The sequence below is a fragment of the Ovis aries genome, chromosome 3 (genome assembly GCF_016772045.2).
Source record: "Ovis aries strain OAR_USU_Benz2616 breed Rambouillet chromosome 3, ARS-UI_Ramb_v3.0, whole genome shotgun sequence".
Lineage (NCBI taxonomy): Eukaryota > Metazoa > Chordata > Mammalia > Artiodactyla > Bovidae > Ovis > Ovis aries.
The window spans coordinates 10,890,128-10,914,360 of NC_056056.1; the positions used below are offsets into that span (position 1 = coordinate 10,890,128).

Sequence of the window (24,233 nt, forward strand, 5' to 3'; positions counted from 1 at the left end):
CCAGAGGATACATGGTGGGCAGGTGGAGGTGTGAGGCAGGTAGGAATGGAATCCAGTGCACGGGTGGAGGCTGAGAGGAGCAGCTGTCCTTTGGCAGAAGAGGAAGACAGGGGACACGGGAGGTGTGAGGCAGGAGGGAAAGAGGACATTCCTGTCTGATGACCTCTGTTTAAATGGGGAAACAGATGGTAAATTCACTGATCTTAGACCAGCGGGCCTCAACCCGGGACAATTCTACATTTGGCCGTGTCCGGAGGCGTGCTTTTGTTTTTGGTGGCACCGGGCCTTAATTGCTGTGCGTGGTCTTCCTCTGGTTGTGGCGAGCGGGGGCCACTGCCTAGTTGCAGCACGCAGGCTTCTCATTGCAGTGGCTTCTCTCGTTGCAGAGCATGGGCTTGAGGGTGCGCGGGCTTCCGTAGTTGTAGCCCACAGGCTTGGTTGCCCTGAGGCATGTGGAATCTCCCTGGACCAGGGATCTAACCCGTGTGTCCTACACTGGCAGGCGGATTCCTATCCATTGCATCACCAGGGAGGTCCAGGAGACGTTGCTGATGGGGTATGCTCCTAGCATCTAGTGTGTGGAGGAGAGGCACGCTGCTGGCCTGCTGCAATGTACAAGACAGCCTCCCCCATCACAGAATGATCAGGAGTGCTTAGAGTGCTGCCACTGGAAACCTTGCCCTACATCAGAACGTTTCTGCAGCGTGATCTTCAACAAAAGGCAAAACGCTTGAACATCAGCTCAATGTATCCCCTCCTAGAAAGTCACAGGGTGTATTAAAGTTGGAAAAATCCTCAGGAGACAATCTAAACTGTTTGACCAACTTGACTCCCCCAAACCCCTGTTACAATGACTTAACCTTCTGAGAAATACATTTAGGAAAAGATCATACTTTAATTTCTTGTGTGGCTAGTACTGTGTGTTCATCCTTATACATAAAGCTCTTAGCTCACAATCTATCAACAGCTGATAGCTGCTATTATTACTGTTTTCTCCCCACTTTCAAATGTGAAATCCTGGGACACTTCTGACAAGTGTGTTACAAGTTGAAATTTTGAGGTAAATATAGGCAATGTGAACAATCAACACAGAAAATAACAGCTACTTCTCATAGGTCTGTAGAAAACACCAATAATTGTGCTTTAAAATCTTACATTGTGTGGTGGTTCCCCAAAGATTTAGACATAGAATTACTACGTGATATAAGAATTCCACTTCCGTGTATACCCAAAGGATGAAAGCAGGGCCTTGAACAGATATAGACCCCAGTGTTCATTCACACCCTGCTTTATTCACAATAGTCAAAAGGTGGTGACCACCCAAATGTCCATGTGCGAGTGAATGGATAAACGGAATGTGTTGTACACATGTAGTGGAGTGTTATTCAGTGTCATAGCAATTGAATTCTGACACATGCTACAACATAAATGAACCTTGAAGACATCATGCTAAGTGAAATAAGCCAGACACGAAAGGATAAATATTGCATGATTCCACTGATAGGAGGTACTTAGATTAGTCAAATGCATAGAGACAAAAAGTAGAATGGTGGTTGCCAGGGGCTGGGGAAGGAGAAATAAAAAGTTGCTCAGTGGGTACAGAGTTTTGGTTCCGAAAATGGAGACGTTTAGGACGTGAATGGTGGTGATGGTTTCACAACAGTGTGAATGACCTTCATGCCACACCACTGGACCGTATAATTGAGGAATGGGTAAAATGGCTAAGTTTTATGTTCTGTATAGCCACAGTGAAACAAACACAAGAAAACCACTCACATTAGAATATTTAACAGTTACCACAAAGCAGTCAAAGGCTTTACTGATGGTTTTATGCTGTGCTTAGTCACTCAGTCGTGTCTGACTCTTTGTGACCCCGTTAACTGTAGCCCACCAGTCTCCTCTCTCCATGGGAATTCTCCAGGCAAGAATACTGGAGTGGATTGCAATGCTCTCCTCAAGGAGATCTTCCCAACCCAGGGATCGAACCCAGGTCTCCTGCATTGCAGTTGGATTCTTTACCGTCTGAGCCACTAGGGAAGCCCGATGGTTTTTATAGAGCTTCACAAAGGTCATTAGACTGGTTTATTTATTTATTTATTTTTTAGACTGGTTTTAAACTACAGATACTGTTCCAATCAGATGGTTGCTCATAAACAAAAAATAATTGATTTTTTACCAGGGATTAATATAAATTTAACACCCCTTACTAACATGAATGTAATCTTCCCATGTTCATTTACTCGATCTGCTTTTTAAAAATTGTCTAAAAATGTTTACATCAAAAATAATATTGAATACATTTATCCAAGGTAATGGTTTTTCTTAATCTATGATTTTTCCAATAGAGAAGAAATAGGAAAAAGTAGTGAGAATTTTGTGGAGAAGGCAATGGCACCCCACTCCAGTACTCTTGCCTGGAAAATCCCATGGACGGAGGAGCCTGGTGGGCTGCAGTCCATGGGGTCGCTAAGAGTTGGACATGACTGAGTGACTTCACTTTCACTTTTCACTTTCCTGAATTGGAGAAGGAAATGGCAGCCCACTCCAGTGTTCTTGCCTGGAGAATCCCAAGGATGGGGGAGCCCAGTGGGCTGCCGTCTATGGGGTTGCACAGAGTCGGACACGACTGAAGTGACTTAGCAGCAGCAGCAGCAGTGAGAATTTTGAAATCGAAATATGTTTACGGATTAAGCGATAAAAGCACATGTACACAACCCAGGAATTATCTTCAGCTAAAACAACAACAACAAAACCCTCAGAGCTTCAGTTCTAGCCTCTGTAATTGCTTTTGGCATAATAGCTATTACCTCAGATAGACTGAAAGTTAATAACTAGATTGGAGGTTTCCTTTGCAGTAACAAATAGGAAAAACACCACCAAAGAAGTTCTCTCCCACATCTGACCTCCTCCATTTCTTTCTCTTTTTTTAATTTATTGAAGTATATAGTTCATTGACAGTGTTGTGATAATTTCTCGTGTACCACAAAGTGATTCAGATACACACACACACGTACATCTTGCATCTGCTAATCCCAAACTCCCAATGTATCCCTCCCCCATCCTCTATTTCTTAGTTTACCAGCATCTTACCACCATGCCTCTTTTTCAGTTTTAGCATTTTGGGTTATTGGGCCACCAAATTTTTTTGGTTATAACATTGAACAGTGCCAAATGATAAAAACAATCTTGTCATTGAAAAGAGTTTATCTTTGAAGGTTTATGTTTGATTTTGTGCACTAGTATAATTATTTCATAGTAAATAAATGTTACGGTGCTTTAGTAAGTCTCTTTTAATCCAGGTTTAACATCCAATAAGAGATCATTTTTATTGTTACATTTCCGTTATGTTCTAAATATGTTTATATTCTTAAATGTTGATATTGAAATGTTGAAATTTCTATTGCTTGTTGGCTGTTACTTGATGGTTTATGCAGCATCTGTAATCTCTTCTTCCTTGAAATGTAGGTATATTTTAAGCAACATATCCTTGTGAAATATCCAGCATATTTTTTGCCAGGAAGAAAAGGCTATTCCTTGGGGGCACCAAACTTCAAATAGGAGTTAGAGTAGACTAACAATACACATACGATTCACACAATTCTTTCTCTTCTTCCTGCCTCCTTAAGTCACAAGACTCGAAGGAATAACATCCTGATCTTTAATATGAATTACATATATATCTAGGTATATTAAATATTCATGTATTAAATGTAGAATTAAGAAAATAAAATTTACCTATTTTTAGCAAATTTTGCATTGCTTCTTTTTTCACTGTTCCTAAAAGTTAGTAGTTTTTGTTCTTATTGAGGAGCAGAATTACAGAGATAAACCAAAGAATTCTCCCCCTCTCCTTTAAAAATTCCTTCTTTATTTCTATCCCCCCAAAATACTTTTTTTTGGATACTGATTTATACTTTATAGGCAACCCATGCATCTTTAAAATTTTTGAAGTGTATATAAATTTTACTATCATGGAATATGATCCATGAAATATTTTAAGTGAAAAAGGCAAGGTGAATAGTTTGTATCATATTCCATCTTCATTTAAGAGAATCACCATATATTTGATCATGCAAAGAAAAAGGTTTGGAATGGTGTACAGTTGTCATCCTAGAGAATTGAGATGGTACTCATTGATAATATTCAATGACTACTGCCTCAGGTAGGATTCCCCAGAAGCAGAAATTTGGATGAGGTTTCAGGGGACAATGACTTCCCTAGAAATAGTTTCAGGGAAACCTGGTAGAGAGTGAGGAAAAGGAAGCTGAGGGTACTAAGCAAGTGTAAAGCAAAGCCCCAAGGAGGACAACTTTGGCTTAAGTCTTTCCGGGGAGTTCTGGAGTTTATACCTAAATGCTGCCACTATCAGGGCAAAGAAAGAAAGCAGAGACTTTATACTTCTGTCCCCGTCCGTCATTGCGGAAGGACCCGTCCTGATGGGGAGAAGTGGATAAACGTGTGGGCAGCCTGAGAGTAGCCCTCCTGCAAGACCTGCAGGTGCTGGCTGTTGGGAATGAGAGCACCGGGTTAGGGGAGATATAAATAGAGGAATGAAAGCAGGTGAGCTGTCACTCAAGTTACAGAAGTTTAAACAAGCTGGAGAGTTCTTTCTGATACAGTAATCCTGCATAAACAGTCCAGGGCTAGTGTGGTAGCGCCACAGGGTTCCAGGCTCCTTTTGCTTTGTTGCCCTAGCATCACCGGGTTATTGCCTGCATACATGGTCCAAGATGCTGAACATTTTGTCCATATTCCTGTTCACAAAAAGGAGAAAGATCAGAGGTAGAAGGCACATTACTTCCTCTAAGGACAAGTTCTGGAGGTTATACACATCACTTCAGCTCAAATCAGATTGGCCATAACTTGATTGTGTGTGTGTGTGTTAGTCGCTCAGTTGTGCCCAACTCTTTGCAACCCCATGGACTGCAATCCACCAGGTTCCTCTGTCCATGAGATTTTCCAGGCAAGGATACTGGAGTGGGTTGCCATTTAACTGGATACCCAGAATAGTAGTTTTTACGGTTGACCTTATGCTCTGTTGAAAATAGAGGAGTCTTATTATGCAGCCTTTTCTGTAGGAGGAGAGAATGCATTTTATAGGCCTATTACAAGGATGTTCATTTCTACTTCATAGGATGTGGTTTTTTGACTTGTTCTTTTTTTTTTAGTTTCAGCAGCAAGCATCTGTCTTTTCTTGTAACTGTCACAGGTTGGGGTCTCCTGGAAGCAGAATTTGAGACAGAGTATAATCTATGGGATGTTAAGGAGTGTCCAGATGTTCAGCACCTGTGGAAGAAATAGGAGAGAGTTAGGGTTTGGCAAGTAGAGAAGTTGAACTGTGATGTAGTCCTAAACCACATGTAGGCTGCCTCCACAGGGAGCTCTGGAGCTAGAGTGGCCTTTTGGAATTGTTCTGCATTGGGCTGTCTCTTTGGTTGACATGTTTCACTTAGCATGATGCTTTCGATGTCCGTTCATGTTGTCACCAATGGCAAAATCCTTTCTGTTTTTTTATAGTTGAATAATGATCAGTTGTGTGTATACATACACCACAGTTCTTTATCCACCCATCCATCGGCAGGTGCTTAGGTTGCTTTCATGTCTAGACCATCGTAGAAAATGCTGCAGTGAACACAGGGGTGCGTATATCTTTTTGAGTTGGTGTTTTTGTTTCTTTTGGATGAATACTCAGATATGGAATTGCTAGATAATATGGTAGTTCTATTTTTTAGTTTTTTGGGAACATCTGTACTGTTTTTCATAGTAGCTGCACTTATTTACATTCCCACGAACAGTACACAAGGCTCCCCATTTCTCCGTATCTTCATCAGTACTTGTTATTTCTTGTCTTTTTGATAGTCATTTTAACAGATGATAAGTGATATCTCATTGTGGTTTTGATTTGTACTTCCCTGATGAGGGCTGCTGCTGCTGCTGCCGCCAAGTCGCTTCAGTCGTGTCTGACTCTGTGTGACCCCATAGACGGCAGCCCACCAGGCTTCGCTGTCCCTGGGATTCTCCAGGCAAGGATACTAGAGTGGGTTGCCATTTCCTTCTCCCCCTGATGAGGACATCTTTTCATATACTTATTAGCCATGGTCTTCCTTGGAAAAAAGTCTGTTCAGATTTTCTGCCCATTTTATAATCACTTTTTTTTTTTTTTGCTATTGAGTTGTATGAGTTCTCTCTAATTTTGGATATTAGCCCCTTAGCAGATATATGGTTTGCAAATATTTTCTCCCATTTGCCTTTTCATTTTCTTAATGGTTTCCTTTGCCGTGCAGAAGCTTTTCAGCTTGATATAGTCCCACTTGTTTAATTTTGTTTTTGTTGCTTTTGTTTTTCATGTCAGATTCAAATAATCATCACCAAGACCTATGTCAAGGAGTTACTGCGTATGTTATCTTCTAGGAATTTTATGGTTTCAGGTCTTATGTTCAAGTCTAATCCATTTTGAGTTGATTTTTGTGTATGGTGTAAGGTAGTGGTCAAGTTTCATTCTTGCGCATATGGCTGTTGAATTTTCTCAACACTATATGTTAAAGAGACTCTTCTTTTCCCATTATTCACTCTTGGCTGCTTTGTCATAAGGAATGTGTGTGTGTGTGTGTGTGTGTGTGTGTGTGTGTGTGTGCGCCATATGTGTGTGGGTTTATTTCTGGGCTCTCTGTTCTTTTGACATATGTGTCTGTTTTTATGCCAAATTCCATACTGTTTTAATTACTATAGATTTTTAATGTAGTTGGAAACTAGAAGTGCATGATGCTCCAGATTTGTTCTTCTCTCTTTAGATTGCTTTGGCTGAGAATTTTTAAGTTGGGAGGTAATGATAACAGTTTTGCAGTTTAGAAGGCGTGATTGGTGATGCTGCAGAAAGAGAACAGTTGCTGGGCTGATGTCCTTAAACAATAATAGGGATATGAAAGCTAACACATAAATAGAGATGAGTGCAGTTCAGTCAAGGTAATAGAAGGGAAGACTGAGAAACGTGTATGGTTACAGGTGCAAGTAGGTTGGTGCAGATGTGTTTGAAAGTCTGTGGAACCGTACTTTCCTGATCGCCTCTTTTTTCGGTGAAATATAGAACATTTGCCATCAGCTGCAAAGTGAGGATGGGGATGTGCTGTTGGATGTTGAGGAGCAAGGAGAAGGTGTGGCATAATGCTGTTGAGAAGTAAATGGTGAGTGGACTCGGGAAATCTAGTGGAGTGCCCGGTTTGAGGTCATAAATTGAAAATGAGACCAGTCAGCTTGATTGTCTGTTTTTCTTCAGCCATAGTTAGCTGACCAGATGCAAGCTCAGAGTAGGTGTTTAATCAAGTAATAAAATGGGAATTGTTCATTTTGAAAGCTGTTTTCAGGAGATTAGTGACCTGCATGGTATTTAGAATGTCAGCTTTTTAATTATACCCATTTTTGGAAGGCTAAACTTAGTGACAGGTCATTTTATAAAGGAAAAAGGCACGGCATTGTTCCAGAAAGTTTTCTTGGTTGAGAATTACAGGTTCTGATTCCAGCCAGCTTATGCAGAAAAGGAATTTATTGGAAGATTGTCAAGTACTTCATAGCATTTGATGAAAAGACTGGAGGATCTAGTTCAGAAAACAGGCAGGAACAAGAGACTTTGTCTAAAGGCCTGGAATTACTGCCAAAGTCATACCACCTGAAGAGAGCTGTATGCTTAGTGATACTGTAACAATCTGAGTGTGTGCCCCTAAAATACATGCATTCAAATCCTAACCCCCAAAGGTGGTATTAGTAGGTGGCACCTTTGGGAGGTGCCTCTGTCGTGAGAGTGGGACCTCACGGGTTAGTGCCTTGTAAAACGGGCCGCAGAGAGATCCCTTAGCGCCTTTCCAAGTGTGAGGATGCTGCAGGAAGTGTGCACCCAGGAGAGTCCTCAACCAGCCATGCTGGCACCCTTGTCTCAGACTTCCAGCCTCCAGCCCCGTGAGAAATAGATGTCTGCTGTTTATAAACCATCCAGTCTGATATTTTCTTGTAGGAGTCCAGGTGGACTAAGACGGGCACTGCTGCCACCCTTCTGAACCCTGCCTGTGCACCTGTTGTAGGAATGACTTCTGAACTTAGTGATTTCTGGGTCTGGCTCTATCTCAGGGAACTTTAAATGATTACTCTGGCTCTTTGATCAAGAAGGCAGTAAGGAGTTCAGTAGTAGAAGTGGGGAGAACCAGTTGTGAGACTGCAGTATAAATGATATTGATTTAGATTAGGATAGTGACAACAGAGAGAAAAAGAAATGGACAGATTCATGACGTAGCCCACTCAGTTGCTATTGAAATTCTTTTTTGGGGAAAAATTCTTCCTTTTCGTCCTTTTTCCTCCCCTTTTCTCCTCCTCTTTTCCTACTTCTCTTCCTTCTTTTTCTTCTAAGTTCCATACCTTTCTAGAGGCTTTGATGCAGTCTTATCTTGCACAGAGTAGTGTAACAAATCTAGTAGGTATTTCATAAAATCCTTAATTCATTAAGAAAAATCTTCTAAGCTCCACTACGCACACTGAGTTGCTAAAGGAGGTTGCTAGCTGTAGTCATTCTAGAAGTGAGTTCACGTCTGGACACTTAGAAATGATTCCTTTCTTCCAGGCCACTACACAATTGCTGACGAGCTCACCAACCTTTTTTCTAGGTGTGGTGAATTGACATCACCTAATGAAACTCCAGTACTTTGGCCACCTCATGTGAAGAGTTGACTCACTGGAAAAGACTCTGATGCTGGGAGGGATTGGGGGCAGGAGGAGAAGGGGACGACCGAGGATGAGATGGCTGGATGGCATCACTGACTCGATGGACGTGAGTCTGAGTGAACTCTGGGAGTTGGTGATGGACAGGGAGGCCTGGCGTGCTGTGATTCATGGGGTCGCGAAGAGTCGGACACGACTGAGCGACTGAACTGAACTGAACTGAATCTCACTTTCTCACTTTCTAAACTTTTTCCCCCAGGACTCATTAGTCCCCTTCTTTGTTCTCTTATAATATAGTGGTTATTGAAATAGGCCAAATGCATACCCATTATTTAAAAATGTAATGAGAAAGAAAATGGTATCTTTTAAAAAAAATCCTCCTAAGACAGTGATTTTTAAGTGGAACTAATCATCAGAAATGGCTCAAACAATTAAAAAAAAAAAAAAGGAAATCCCAGCTGTTTTTAATCATGATATCTGGAAGTAGGTTCCAGAAATCTTTATTTTTAAAAAAATAAATATTCTGGGATAATCAGAGGTTAAAGCGTCTGCCTGGAATGCAGGAGACCCGGGTTCAATCCCTGGGTCAGGAAGATCCCCTGGAGAAGGAAATGGCAACCCACTCCAGTACTCTTGCCTGGAGAAGCCCATGGAGGGAGGAGCCTGGTAGGCTACAGTCCATGGGGTCGCAAAGAGTTGGACACGACTGAGCGACTTCACTTTCACTTTAGGAACTGTAGCTTTATGTTATTCAGATGAGCTATTTCTTTTCAAGGACAAAGTTCGTCTGTCTTAATATAAGATTTCCATTATAGATTACTATTTGAATTTCTCAGCTTGATTTTAAAATAAGGCTTTGAGATTAGTTTCATAAGATTAGGCTTCCCAGGTGGCTCAGTGGTAAAGAATCCAGATAGTTTTTTTTTTTTTTTTTTGAGGGGAGTGATAGAGGTGGATTCCATTCATTTTTCTTTCACCCTGTGTTGCTGTTGTTCAGTTGCTAAGTTATATCCGACCCCATGGACTGCAGCCCACCAGGCTCTTCTCTCCTCCGCTGTCTCCCAGAATTTGCTCAGATTCACGCCCGTTGAGTCAGTGATATTATCTAACCATCTCATTCTCCGATGCCCCCTTCTGCTTTTGCCTTATGCTGAAGCCCCAATACTTTGACCTTCTGATAGGAAGAACCAACTCATTGGAAAAGACCCTGCTGCTGGGAGGGATTTACCCTGTTACTGTTTTGTAATCATACTGTTCTTCTTTCATCTCCCTAAGTATAAGAAACTTGTTCTCTGTATTACAAGAATATAGCCTTCTAAGCTTCAGCTTTGAGGAAGTTTTTATAAAGCTAGATCACTGCTTCTCATACTTAATGTGTGTATATATCACTTGGGGAGCTTTTAAAAATGCAGATTCTGATTTAGTAGGTCTGAGAGGCAGCCTGGGATTCTGCATTTCTGATGAGCTGTGCTGTGATGCTGATGTTTCTGGTCTGCAGATCTCATTGAGAAGGTGATAGTTGAGGTAATAGTTGTATTATTCTTTAAGCTTTCATCTTTGTGTGAGTTAGTCTCCCTTGGGGCATGTTTGGGAACTGTTTAGTTTGACCAAAGGTTGGGAAGTCAATTTTAAGAAGATTGGATTATGTAACCTTTTAATGCTTTTTTCCCCATATTCTTGAAGGTTTTAGTACTATATATAGCCTGAGGCTTTTAGTTTCAGGCTTTGGAGCTAAATAAGTGTCAAAAGTAGTATAATGTTTATTGAATCACTAAATGTGCAGCAGCAAAACTGGTTTATCTACTTGAGGTAGTCTGAACTACCAGTATTTAGAGTAAGAGAGCAATGATACAATGTTGAAGATTATTTTTAGATATGCAGGCTATATCTAAGGATTGGGGAATTTGTGTTTTGCAGAATGGAGAATGCTTAGGCTGTTACATGGTAGGTTAGAGCAATGGTTCTTAGGGGTGATTTTACCTTCCAGAGCACATTTGGTAATGCCCACAGGTGTTTGCGGCTCAGACGGTAAAGTGTCTGTCCACAATGTGGGAGACCTGGGTTCGATCCCTGGGTCGGGAAGATTTCCTGGAGAAGGAAATGGCAACCCACTCCAGTACTCTTGCCTGGAGAAATCCCATGGATGGAGGAGCCTGGTGCAGGATACTCCGTCCATGGGGTCGCAAAGAGTCAGACACGACTGAGCGACTTCACTTCACTTCACTTCACAGGTGTTTGCAGTTGTCACGACAGGAAGGGTGTAGTGGTGCTACTGTATCTAGTGGGTACAGGCCAGGAATGCAGCTAAACACTCGAGAGTGCACAAGAAAGCCACCCACAACAAAGAATCATTTGGCCCCAGATGTTCGTAGTGCCAAGGTTGAGAAACCTATGTTAGAGAATCTTCACAAGTACTTGATTAATGTTTACATTAAAAGTAATACAGAAAATACAAATAGAAAATAATGATCCATACACCAAATTTAACCAGTGTTAACATATTTGTTGTCACATTTGACTTTAGGCTTTTGATTTAAGCGATATCACTCCATTATTTTGGGGGAAGTAATGCATAATTATTACTTTGAGTTCAAACAGTGTAGAAAATTCAAGGTTGAAAGTGACGAAGCTGTCCCAGATCTCACCATGCAGGAATCATTGACACGAGGTGAACATTAGCCCAGATAGCTTTCCATGCTATCTGGAAAGAAAAAGAGACGTACTTTTATAAAATTAAGGCCATACTGTGTGTAAACTAAATGGTTTTTTTTTGAAAAATTTTAAATCTAGGGAAAATTTTAAATGGAATAGAATAATTAACTCCAGTATACTTATCACTTAGCTTCAATAATGATGAATTCATAGCCAATCTTACTTCATCTGTATCCACACCCACTTCCCTGACCCTGAATATTTTGAAGCACATCCCAGACATCACATCATTTCATCTATAAATGTTTCAATACCTGTCTCTAAAACATGATAACTCTTTTTTTTTTTGAGACATTAGACATTATCAGGCACGCTTAATTTCCCTGATTCATTTTCTCTCCTTCTCCTTCTCTCTCTCTCTTGAATTATGTTTTCTTCCAAATTGGGTTTTTTTTGTTTCTAATGAGATCTCATGTAATGGAAGAGCGGTAATTGTGCAAAGAAAGAAGTGGGTGCTGCGTAGGCCAAAACATAAGCTATCTGCCACAAACATTTTCTTGTGGATTTTGTTTTTCCTTTGAAGAATGTCTTAAACTATTTGGCAATGCCATGTAAAATAATGAAATACTTTATTTCTCTCTTTTGCTGTGTTTATTTTTCAAGTCGTCTTTTCATCTTTTTCAGTATTTCTCTGAGATTGCTTCCTGCCTTGGTGTGTTTGCTATAGCGGTGGCCTCTGGGGACGAGTGGAGGAAGCTACCTGCAGGGATCATTTAACTGGTGGTTAGCTTCTTGAGGGCTAGGAGCAAGTCTTACCTTACAGCTTACCTTACCTAACAAGCAAGGTAACCTTTCTGCTTGTTGCCATTATCATGTCCTCGGTATTTGTTGGATGCTTGTTATTCATCTTGAGGGTTGTGCCGATATTGATTGGTATATTACCATTGAAACCATTTACAATGAAAAACTGAGTATGCTCATTTAGCTTCAGCATATGTGCATGTTGACTATCGGTGACTCTAATTCAGTTGTTAACCTTTGGTATCTGAATCTGTGGGCGGCCTCCATGCAAAGAGGTGAAGCAGGGAGGTAGCTCAGTAGTAAAGAATCACTTGCCAGTGCAGGAAATGCAGGTTTGACCCCTGAGTGGGAAGATCCTCAGGAGAAGGAAGTGGCAACCCACTCCAGTGTTCTTGCCTGAGACACCCCATGGACAGAAGAGTGTGGAGGTCTATAGCCTGTGGGGTCGCAAAAGAGCTGGACGTGACGTAGCAGCTAAACAATAATGTGCCTATTGACTGTAGGTGACTCTAATTCAGGTACCTTTGATATCTGCGTCTGTGGGTGACCTCCATGTAAAGAGGCAAAGCAAGGAGCTCTGCTTCCTCCAGCCACAGTCTCTGGTTTAACACTTAACTCATGGCATGACCATATGTCCTGGTTTGCCTGATGCAGTCTAAGTTTTTGCAGTCTTGATGTCGTCCCTTTTCATTCACCAGATTGTCCCAGTTTAGATGGTAAATTAAATGGTCATCCTACGATAAAGGCATTTAATGTGTGCCTGGCTAGCCTTTCTTCTTGGGCTTCCCTGGTGGCTCAGTGAGTAAAGCATCTGCCTACAGTGTGGGAGACCCGGGTTCGATCCCTGGGTCGGGAAGATCCCCTGGAGAAGGAAATGGCAACCCACTCCAGTACTCTTGTCTGGAAAATCCCATGGACTGAGAAGCCTGGTAGGCTACAGTCCATGCGGTCGCAAAGAGTCAGATACGACTGAGCGACTTTCCCTTGGCTCTCTTTGGAACAGTTTATTTACATGCATTCTCATTTAATCCTCATGAAATCCTGAAGAGGTGGATCCTTTTTCGTCCACATTATACATATGGAGAAGTTGGGGCATAAAGAGGTTGAGTAACTCGGCTAATGTCATGCAGCTCTATTTGCGTACTTAGTGACAGAGCCAGGATCTAAGCACAGGCAGTTCAGCACCAGTGTCCTTAACTGCTCTGCTATGTCGCCTCCATGCTGGACCCAAATATATCTTTGTAGAACACATGCTGATGTATTAGAAGTCAGTCTCCTGTTAATCTGCATATCTTTACATCAGAAGTCTGGTGAAGCATTAGGGAATTTGAGGGATCTCCTTGTCTTCACAATATACTTGTACCACTACAACAATCTGATTATAAACTTTTTCTCAGAAGAGTGAACATTTACCTTCATTCTCTGGGTGCCACCTGTTTGGCATTCTTGATGCTCACGGGATGAGCAACTCCAGCTCTTGCAGATTCTTAAGTCTCTGCAGCAGTCACCTTTTTCTTTCTTTCTTCTGGTCATCTTGGGTATCTTAAATTTACACATACACACACACACACACACACACACACCACCACCACCACCACCACCACCACCACCCCCACCCCCACACACACCACCACCACCACCACCCCTCCACCCTCCAGCACCCAGAACAGGGCCTGACATACAGCACACACCTACCTTTGATCAGTTCATTTTCTGGAGTTGTGTGGGGACAATATTCAAAGCCCTTGCACAAGGTGCTTTGAGGAAAGAGATTTCAGACAGTGACTGCTTTCAAGTCCCTTACAATTTAGTGAGTGTAGATGAATAACTGGTATCTGGCAGCTGAGCTATAATATGAGAGTAAGTTAGAGTTCAAAGAAAAAAAGTTTCTGACAGTGTTGATCAGGAACATTTTGAGAAGATGGAGACACATAAGTCAGTCTAATGACTTCTAAATTGGCTAAAAAAAAAAAAAATTGCTGCATCCAGACCTGAAATTTGGCAAGAGTAGGGGGCTGTAGAAGAATAAGATTTGATCAGCCCAAATGAGAGGACTCAGATCAGTTTGACACTTGATCCTCTCATGGAAACCCTCAGTCAGCAATGTTGCTCTGTTTTTGTGACATCACTATCATCGTCATGGCACATGGACCCTCCAGGTGGGTTGGAAGCAGTGAGGACAGAGGGAGTGCCTCAGCAGCAAAGATTTTGATTTTTTAAAATATGGAAGCCTGATGTTATTTGATTTTTTTAAAAAAACCTTTAGCGTTTACTGTCTATTCATATATATACAGGATTTTTTTCCTCTAATACCAGTGTCTATTTTTATTTTAATATAATTGTATTTGCTTTTTCTTTTTACTTGATGTCTTAATAAGCATGCAAGAATTAAAGATATTAAAATTAAAAAAATAAAAAAATAAAAAGTATTTCCATTTGAACAGAATTTCTCACAGTGGTGAGATAGGGCAATATTTGTTATCCTTACCTTACAAGTGAGTAATCTGAAGTTAGGTTAAACTGCCAGCTGAATGACTTGGGGAAAATGGCACAGTTGAGACTTGGGTCTTCAGAGTCCAGATCCAGTATATATCACCCAGCCTCATGTTAACTTACTAGATTAAAATTTTTATCAAAATGAAGAGGAACAATGAAAGTTGTGATTGTCTCACATTATAGCTCTTTGTTAATGAATATCATTATAGAATCTAGTTTAACATAATTAGTCTATTTCCATTTTTCAGTTGACAGGCATATTAACACCACTTTGATGATTGTAGATCCAATAAATTGTTCTAAATGAAAGTCCTATAGGAGGAGGGAGCTCCAAGGGGTTTCCTTGGAACCTATGTGCAGATTAGAAAAGGGCAGTCTTGGGAATTGCCTGGTGGTCCAGTGGTTAGGACTTGGGAGCTTTCACTGCTGGGACCCGGGTTTGATGCCTGGTTAGGAAACTAAGATGCCACAAGCCATGTGGCATGGCCAAAAAGAAAGAAAAAATCAATCTCTCTTTAATACGCTGTCTCGGTTTGTCATTAGTCTGGAAGAAGGGCCTGAGAAATTTGGTACCTGGGCATCCCTCTTACAGTTGTCTTTCTGGGTAGATTGGTCAATCAGAAAAATGCATCCCTGCACCTGCAGTGGGTGGGTTTGGCGCCCACCAGATACTGGCCTTGGGAAACGAGTATCTGGATTCCAGTCTCTGCTCTGCTGCTTTTATGTAGTGCTTGAAAAGCAGTAGCCATGAATCCTATTTACATTTATTTATGAGGAGCTGGGGCTTCCCTGGTAAAGAACCTGCCTGCAATTAGCCCCTTGTCGCACTCTCCGTTGTGTTTTCTTCATAGTTCTCCTTAGCCACTTGTTGCTAGTTGTTCTTTCTAGATGGCTGCCTGAGCGACTTTTGTCAGTGATGTCTCTGCTTTTAATACACTGTCTAAGCTTGTCATAGCTTTCCTTCCAAGGAGCTAGCGTCTTTTAATATCACGGCTGCAGTCACTGTCCACAGTGATTTTGGAGCCCAAGAAAATAAAATGTCACTGCTTCTACTTTTTCCCTTTTCAAAAGTCTAGGAATTTCACTCATTCTTTGATGTGATGATCAGATAACCAAAGTCATAACTCATTAAAGTTGTAACATATTTATTACATATATATATATATCTCCAGTTATTGCTGAAAGAAACAATAACTTCCTCTTTTGTTGAAAAGTTTATTATTTTCTTTCCTCTGCTTCCAGCTTATTGCGGGTAAAAAATGCAATTTAGGAAAGCAAAATTGTTACAGTATAAATCACCAGTATCTTTTGATGTTTTTAAAAAAGTCTTCATATTACAATACAGATCAGGTAGCCATGACTAACATTTGCTTGTCTAACAGTCTTCTCTCAGATATGCTGAGATGTTGGGTTTTGGGTGGCCTCAAATGATTTCTATAGTACCCATTTTTAGCTTCCTACCTCCATGACCTTTGACTCCTGCCAGCTTTGTGATTAAGAAGGAAAAGTCTGTGTGGCCTGCACTTCTTTACCTATTGAATAGGAGTAGTGCCCTGATTAGGAGGAGTACATTAGCCAGTGATTGAGACTCTTGCCTGAACGTCTTGCTTCCTCTTGAGTTTTTGTGTTGTGGATAAGTGACTATTTACATCAAGCTGCGTTGTATCTGACTGCTGCCTCTGTGGGTTTTCCACCAAAGACAGTTTTTATGATTTATTAGCCTCAGGCTGCTTCAAGTTGTGTTTCCTCACATCATTCTCCAGGGTATAAATATTTGTTTCTTTCATTTTGTATAGTTTTGTGTTTCTTGGCCCATTAGCTTCACCGATAATTTGTTACATGTATCTTGTTGATGGTTGTTTTTTTTAAGATGGCTGCCTGAGCGGCTGACTTCCTTTCCTGTTTGTTAGGCTGTGTGCTGTGTCCCAGTTAAATAAGTACTGGAATTTTCGTATGCGTACATATTAGGTAAACACTTCAGTTTCTCTGCATTTGGCAGGCAAAATGGTATCTTTGTAGCCTCCTGGACAATATCTTACAAATGGCCTTCTGGTTCTGTGTAAGTGCATCACCACTGTTCCATGGCCTCACTCCCTTGGCTTTTTTTCTTAACCTCTCTTTGCCCTCAGTTCATCCAATTTCTATCTGTACTGAACCATGAGAAGCTTGGTACCTGCGCATTTCTCTTACAGTTGTTATTTATAGCTTAGAATATAACTACTATCACATGTTGGAATAAGTCAGAAAAAATAGTCCTCAGAAAGTAATTTGTATATAATTTAGGATATTTTTCTGCTCTCTTTGATAGATGAAAGTGCTTTGCACCCTGGTTCCTATTATATATAGCAATGCCGTCTGCACCAAGCTTCTTGTTCCTTTTTCATTGAATGTAGCAAAACCATTATCATCACCCCCACATAAACACATTCAACATTTATTTGTACTTGGTCTTTTTCAATTTATACTCTGTTTTGAGTGCATTTGTAACAATTTTACAGTACATTATAATTCACAGGGCAGTCTTATATCCATTAGTTCATTTTATTGTCCAACAGCTTTATGAGGAAGCAATTATTAATATTCCATTTTTATAGCTGAGAAAATGTACTTGTGTTTCTTTTCTGAGACATCAGAAAAATACTGATGCTTAATTATGTAACCATTTCCTGTCTTTTACCTTCTTAAAAAATCTGAATGCATAAGAAAATGATCTCTTTCCTACCATGCGATTTCTATAAGTATCTTCTCTGCTTTGTCAGAATAAATCTTTTTATTATATTTTGGTTTCACTTCCTGTGTACTTCCATTCTCCTGTGGGCCTATGTCCCTTTTAAGTCTAATCACAGGGTCATTTCCTATCTTTTTGAAACATCACTAAGCTGCAGAATAATGATGGTGATGTTATACATTATATAGTGTTTTCAGACTTCTTTCACAGCTGTCTTTCACAACAGCTATCTGAGGTAGGCAGAACAAGTGTAAATTGGTTCTTTTTGTGAATTAAAAACCTGAAACTCTAAGTGTTAGCTAAAGTTACTTGTGTGTTTACAGTCACAAAGTTAGAAAATGTTTGGAACAGGATCGCCTCTTTTATCTGAGCCTGGGGCCCTTCCACTGCTGTTGCTCCCTGTTATAATGTGTTCCTGTCATTTTCTCTCCGCATTTCCTTCATGCTTTCATATTGCCCACTGTTTACTTAGAGGGAAATCCAGAGTAGCAGTTTCTCTTGTAGCTTTGTCAAGACTTCCTATAAAAAGAAATTTTAAACAAAGCAGGTCCATAATTTGCCAGATGCTCTGTGCTTAGGTCTTTGAGCATCTGTGCTGTTTGCTTCTTGTGCCCATGTTATCATGTTAGGACTGTGCTGTGTAGGGATTGGGGTCCCAGGGCTGCTGTAACAAACCACCTCCCAAACTCGTGGCTTGAAACAAGGCGCTTGTGTTCTTACATGCAGGAGGCCATCAGTCCAAAATCAGGGGATTGGCAAAATAGGTTCCTTTGTAGAAGCTCAGAGGGAGAATCTGTACCATGCGTCCTGCCTCACTTCTGGTGAATCCTTGGCTTGTATTCAGTCAGTTCAGTCACTCAGTTGTGTCCAACTCTTTGCGACCCCACTGACTGCAGCACGCAAGGCCTCCCTGTCCATCACCAGCTCGTGGAACCTGCTCAAACTTACGTACATCAAGTCGGTGATGCCATCCAACCATCTCATCCTCTGTTGTCCCCTTCTCCTCCCGCCTTCAATCTTTTCCAGCATCAGGGTCTTTTCAGATGAGTCAGTTCTTCACATCAGGTGGCCAAAGTATTGGAGCTTCAGCTTCAGCATCAGTCCTTCCAGTGGATATTCAGGACTAAGTTCTTTTAGGATGGACTGGTTGGATCTCCTTGCAGTCCAAGGGACTCTCAAGAGTCTTCTCCAACACCACAGTTCAAAAGCATCAGTTCTTCAGCTTGTATTAATAGCTGTGTAATCCAGTCTCTGTCTGTCTCTTTCTTCATTTGGCTCTCTTCCCTCTGTCTGTGACTCTGCATGCCATTCTCCTCTCTGTGAGTGTCTCTGCATCTCTTTTCCTCACCTTATAAAAGCACCAGCCATGTTGGATGAAAGGCTCTCTCTGTTCCAATAGGGCCTCATGTTAACTTACATCTTAATTGTATCTCCAAACATACGGTTTTCAAATAAGTTCACATTGACAGGTACAAGGGGTAAGGACTGCAACATATCTTTGGTTGGTGGCACAGTTCAGCCCATAACAAAATATGTCCTTTTCTTTGTCTCTGCATTTATTGTTACCCATGTGGTATATTTATACATATGCTTCCATAAACGTTTATAGAACTAGCCTTATTTACAGATTACCATATGGATTTTCCCTCCCATAATTGATATAGATATGTATATATTTCATTCATAAGTCTGAATTTGCCATCTACTTTGTAGTAAACCAGTGAAATTGTGTTCAATACTTTATATTAAAATTTCAATTATCCATGGTTTATTAATATCACAAACATTGGAGACAATGACAACTGGTTCATATCATATGGACTTTGTCTTATAATTTTGCTCTTTTGTATTGCTCTTCTATTAACCCTTGGTGTCAAGATTGTGTTAGCTTTATTAAAATGAATGCTGGAAGGGAAGTGTGTTCAGTGTTACATTTTTTAAGCATTTGATAAAACTCACTTCTGAAACCACCTGAGTCAGGTGTTTCTGCTCCTTCTTCCTTTTCTTGTGCATAATAAATGTATGGCTCAGTGAATTTTCACAGTGTTAACTCCAGGTCAAGAAATAAAATATCTTTAGCATCCCTCTTATTTCCTCCCTCCTGGCTGAAAGTAACCACTCCTGATCAGCGTGTCAGTACCTTAACTCTAGCTTTACCTGTTTTGTGCCTTGTGTACTGGAGTCACATGATAGATGTTCTTTTGGGTCTGCTGCTTTTCACTCAGCATTATGCTGGATCCATCCATATTATTGCAGGTGGTTGTAGTGCGTTCATTTTCATTAGTCTCTAGTCTGTCTGTGTAGCCAGTCTGTCATGCATTGGAAGGGCCTTCCTCTCTCTCTGAAAGCACGCAAACCACACACAGGATGTGCTTAAGCAAAGACCAGAGATATGTCTCTCCTTTCAAAAATCCATTAGTTCACTGGTACCTCCAGCTTCAACCCCCAGTGTTTATTGTAACCTTTTCCCTTTCCCTGTTTGTGTTTCCTTTGTCTTACAGAGAGAGCTCTGGGTCCCCTTTTCCCTGATAGATTTTCTCTTCTTTTTTCTTTGTAAATTTTATTTATTTGGCTGTGTCGGATCTCAGTGGCAGCAGGAGGGACCTTTGCTGCATCACGTGGGATCTTTTGTTACGGCCTCCCCGGGCTCTCTGGTTGCAGCATGCGGGCTTAGCTGCTTCACAGCCTGTGGGACCTTAGTTCTCCCATCAAGGACTGAATCGTTATCCTCTGCATTGCAAGGCAGATACTTAACCTCTGGACCGCCAGGGAAGTCCCTAGATTCTCTTCTTGGATGAATCCCCTGTGTACAACAAATCTCTTTCCACCTTTGAACTCTTCCATGTGGAGATGCCCTCCTAACCCTGCTCAGGCTCTCATTCCCCCGGCCAGTCCCCCCCTCACAGTAACACTCCTCGGTGCTCCCAGGCTCCATCATCCCATGCAGGCCGGCCCTTAGCATGGATGTGGATGGTCTCCTCGCAGTCAGTGCTCTGATATCCAGCAGGCCACCCTCTGTGTGGTTATCTGCTGTCCTCTGCCCTACCTCAGGCTGTAGGACTGGACTGTCTGGGAATGAGAGAGGGCCTCTCTAGATTCTTAAGTTTCACTTTAATGTTTCTGGCTGTGGGGTTTTTTCTCTCTTTCTTTTTTTCTTTAACATTCTTCAAGTCCTTTTAGTTTGAGGTCTTATTTTTCTCTAATTCTGGAAAGTTTATAGAAGTTTATTTCTGTTAGTATTTCATCACCTTCATATACTTTTTTCTCTTCTATATATTCTGTGATATGGATGTCGATTCCTTCATTTCTCTATTCCCTATCTCTTCAATTTTCTTTTGTGTATGTTATCTCTTTCTGATGTCTTCTAGCACAGTAGAAGACGTGGTGGTGTCTTATTAATTTAAACGTGGTGTTTTAGCTCATTAATTTGTTCAGCTGTATCCTTTCTGCTCTTCAATCTATTCAGTGTATTTCCTTGGTTATGTTTTTCATACACAGTATTTTTATTTGCTTCATTGTGATAGTTTCTTCTTGCTTTGTATCTGATATCCTTTCCTGTTGAATTTATTTTGAACTTTTATTTTCTGATTTTCTCTTGTGAACTCTTGTGTCCTGGGGATAATAGACACCTTGGCTCATGAACTCTGTGAGGGGTGGAGAAAGCCCAGTTTGTGCCTAATTTGTGCATCATTTTCTGGGTTTAAAGAGTAAAGCCAGGGTAGGGGAGTTGCTTGGGGGAGATGACTTACCCAGGGTCACTATAGTATGGAATCCCTTCCCAGACTCTGCACTTTTCTGGGTCTGTTTCCCTTTATTAAGACCACCTAGTGCATGGAATATAGAAAGAGGTGGTGGGAAGAGGAAACTTGTGAACATGTAGGGACCACCCAGTGACGCCCACAAGGTTCTAAACTACTTTCCCACCATCTGACTCCGCTGCCACCCACATGGTACCCTGCAGCCCCTCGACAGATCTAGGCTTGCTGACAGTTTTCCTGCCTTGCAGCCACAGTTGTCTGAGCCTGTTGGAGGGAAAAATATTTGCCAAAATAACTGTACCACACCCTAACTCCCAACTCTGGTGTCTGGTCCTTGTCTTCCCTGCCTATTTTTTCACTCTGTACTGGGACTGAATTTCCCTTTGTTGTCCCAGGGATTTCTGTGTGTGAACACAAATGATTTTTGTTTTCTTTAAAATAGGTTCATGCTATATATATGATCTAGCAACTTGCTGTTTTTAAATTGGCTACATGATTGATTACACAGGAAGATAGCTTGGATTCAGTAGTGAATAGCTTTAAAATATATGCATGTGTAAGTGATGAGTATGTGTGTGCGTCTGGTTTTATATCTCTTTTATAATGAACTATATATATATTATTGCCTTATCACCTTAAGTATAATTGTAAGTTAGTGATAGGGTATAGAGTGTAGTCATTCATGTTCTGTGACGTACTTAGCCAGTTCCTCTTTTTTTTTTTTTAGTTTCTTAATAGCTTTTAAATATTATGATACTGAAATAAACCCGTTAGAGACAAAGGGTTTTCCATTTGTATTAATAGGATTTTTTTCCAGGATGGATTACAGAATGGATCAAATAGATAAATAGGTTAAAGGATTTTTTTTTATTCTTAACTATGTAGAGGAGTGCCTGAAACATGTTAGGCATTCAAATAATGTTTATTGGATGGAAAAATATTATAAAAACTGCTTTTTAATATGGATGTACCAATTTTGATTACCGTACACAAGATGAGATTGTTCTGCACCATCCTATAATTTTTGGATGATTTGATTGTAATCAGAAGATGTCTCTATCTTTAAAAAAAAATGCTATCAGATAATATATGTAAGGTCTATTTCTCTTTTATTTTTGCCTGCTTGATAAATGGACACATGTTTTCTTGCAGAACTGAATTTGCTCTTAAAGAAATCATGTCCTCTGGAGGTGCTGAAGATGACATCCCACAGGGAGAGAGGAAAACAGTGACAGATTTTTGTTACCTTCTGGATAAATCTAAGCAACTGTTCAATGGGTTAAGGTCAGTGGACTCTTGATGCCTTAAACTTTATCTAGTTCTGTATCTTTTTTTCCCCATGGCTGATGTGTGGTAAGTTTCTGAAAGTTATGGATAAAATGTTATATAAATATATGTTCTAGAAATGCTTATGTTTTTAGTGGTGGTTGTTTCGTTCTCAAACGAGAAAACAATAGGAGAAGAGTATATCTTATATTGTTTTACTCAGATTGAGTGAGCTGTTTTTTAAGATGGTTTTGTGTACATTACTGCACATCATACCTGTTCTACATCTGATTTTACACTTTGTAATATCTAAGGAGCCTGGGATGCATGTGCAAGTGAACCTGGGGCCTCTCTTTTGTTACGTCTTTTTTGTGTACTTGGTTATTTGCTTACTTGTTTTATCCTTTCTTTTTCTTAGGATAAAGTATCTAAAGTAATGATGACTAAAGTAATGATGGAGTTTTTTCAAGATAGTGTCTTTCCTTTAGTTGTGCATACGCTGACTAGTAGCAGAAGCTATATGCATTTTTGTCAAAACGTGACTGTAATTGTGTATTCTTGTGGGTGGCAGGTAAATAATTTTGTACCATTTTGTGTTATTTAAATTGTTTAGCCATATTTTCAGTTCATGAGATTCTTAAGATACTGATTTACTTCAGACTTAACACTTCATTCTATAGGTAAAATACTAAGGATAAATAGTTGTGGGGTTTTTGGGGAAACTTTTTATGGGAGTGAATAATTGTAAAGATTGTGAGTTATTTTTGTTTAATTATTTTTTGTTGAAGTATAGTTGATTTACAGTGTTGTATTTAGTGAGGTATTTTTAATTTGCAGTTTATTTCTGAATAAAAATGCAATCTTTTCACATAGTTTATAATTGTTTTCTGCTATTTGGAATTGTTCTGGAGGAGTTTATTTTAAAGAATTTGTCTTTAAAAAACATTTACAGTCAGAAAGATAATATGGGGTCATCAGATCAGTCCTCCATGACCACCCTGTCTAAAGCTCTGCTTTCAATTGCCCTCTCATCTCTGTATTCATTTAATCTTCTCCATAAAAGTCATCACTACTTCAAGTTATCTTATTTATTGCTTATGATTTTTTTTTTTACATTACAATGAAATGTCCCGAGGACCAGTACCCTGTGTGTCACTGTTTCTCTTCTGCCTAAGCCAGGGTTTTGCCCATTACAAGTGTTTCACAAACATTTGTTAAATGAATGGTTCCAAAGACAGTGCTTTTAATTCCTACACTCTGCTGCTGCCTTTTTGTGCTACAGAAGAGATCCTTGGGATCAGCTTTTTCTTTTGCTTTATAGATTAATTATATCTTTTTAAAGAATTATTTACTTTCACTATTATAATTCAAAAAACAACCCCTGTAGGCCCAGGTTTTAAGTCTTTTTTTTTTTCCTAGAATGTTGTAGAACTTTAAATTGCATACTTAAAGTTTTTTTCTTTGTTCCGCTTCATTATCCAGGTTTATCTTGTTTTTTCAACATTTACTTAGCCTCCAGTATGTATCATATTCTATATTAGGTATAGATAATTTGAAAATAAAACTGACAGTCCCTGCCCTCAAATAATCTGTGAAGGAATTATAAAAATGCAAAATAGAAAGAAAAATAAAACCCAACCCTTCAAGCCCATGGCCACAGTCTACTCAATGCTAGTGTCAGATTTACCCTATCTGTTAAGCAAATTTCCTGCATATCTCCATGTTCTTGCTTCTTAAGGCAGTAAAAAAACTTAAAGCATTGGTAGATTTAAGGAATAAGAAAGCATTTAAAAGTTTGCATGAAAATCCCTACCATAACTTCTGACATG

At 40.1% G+C, this 24,233-nt stretch overlaps 1 protein-coding gene across 5 annotated transcripts in view; it reads left to right on the top strand.

Annotated features, from left to right (window-relative positions):
* The window catches only part of SCAI (suppressor of cancer cell invasion), a 116,745-nt gene that overhangs the window by 31,493 nt on the left and 61,019 nt on the right, over nucleotides 1–24,233 (top strand). For 4 of the 5 annotated variants that reach the window (XR_006059083.2, XM_027966450.2, XM_042245707.2 and 1 more), the window contains one exon: nucleotides 22,291–22,422. Coding sequence is in view for 4 of the 5 variants with exons in the window: in XM_027966450.2 (XP_027822251.1) it covers nucleotides 22,291–22,422 (132 nt within the window). In the remaining variant the exon portion in view is untranslated. Of the gene's footprint in view, nucleotides 1–11,836; nucleotides 12,201–22,290; nucleotides 22,423–24,233 lie in introns of those variants that run through there. The other variant, XM_042245706.2, reaches the window with a different exon arrangement.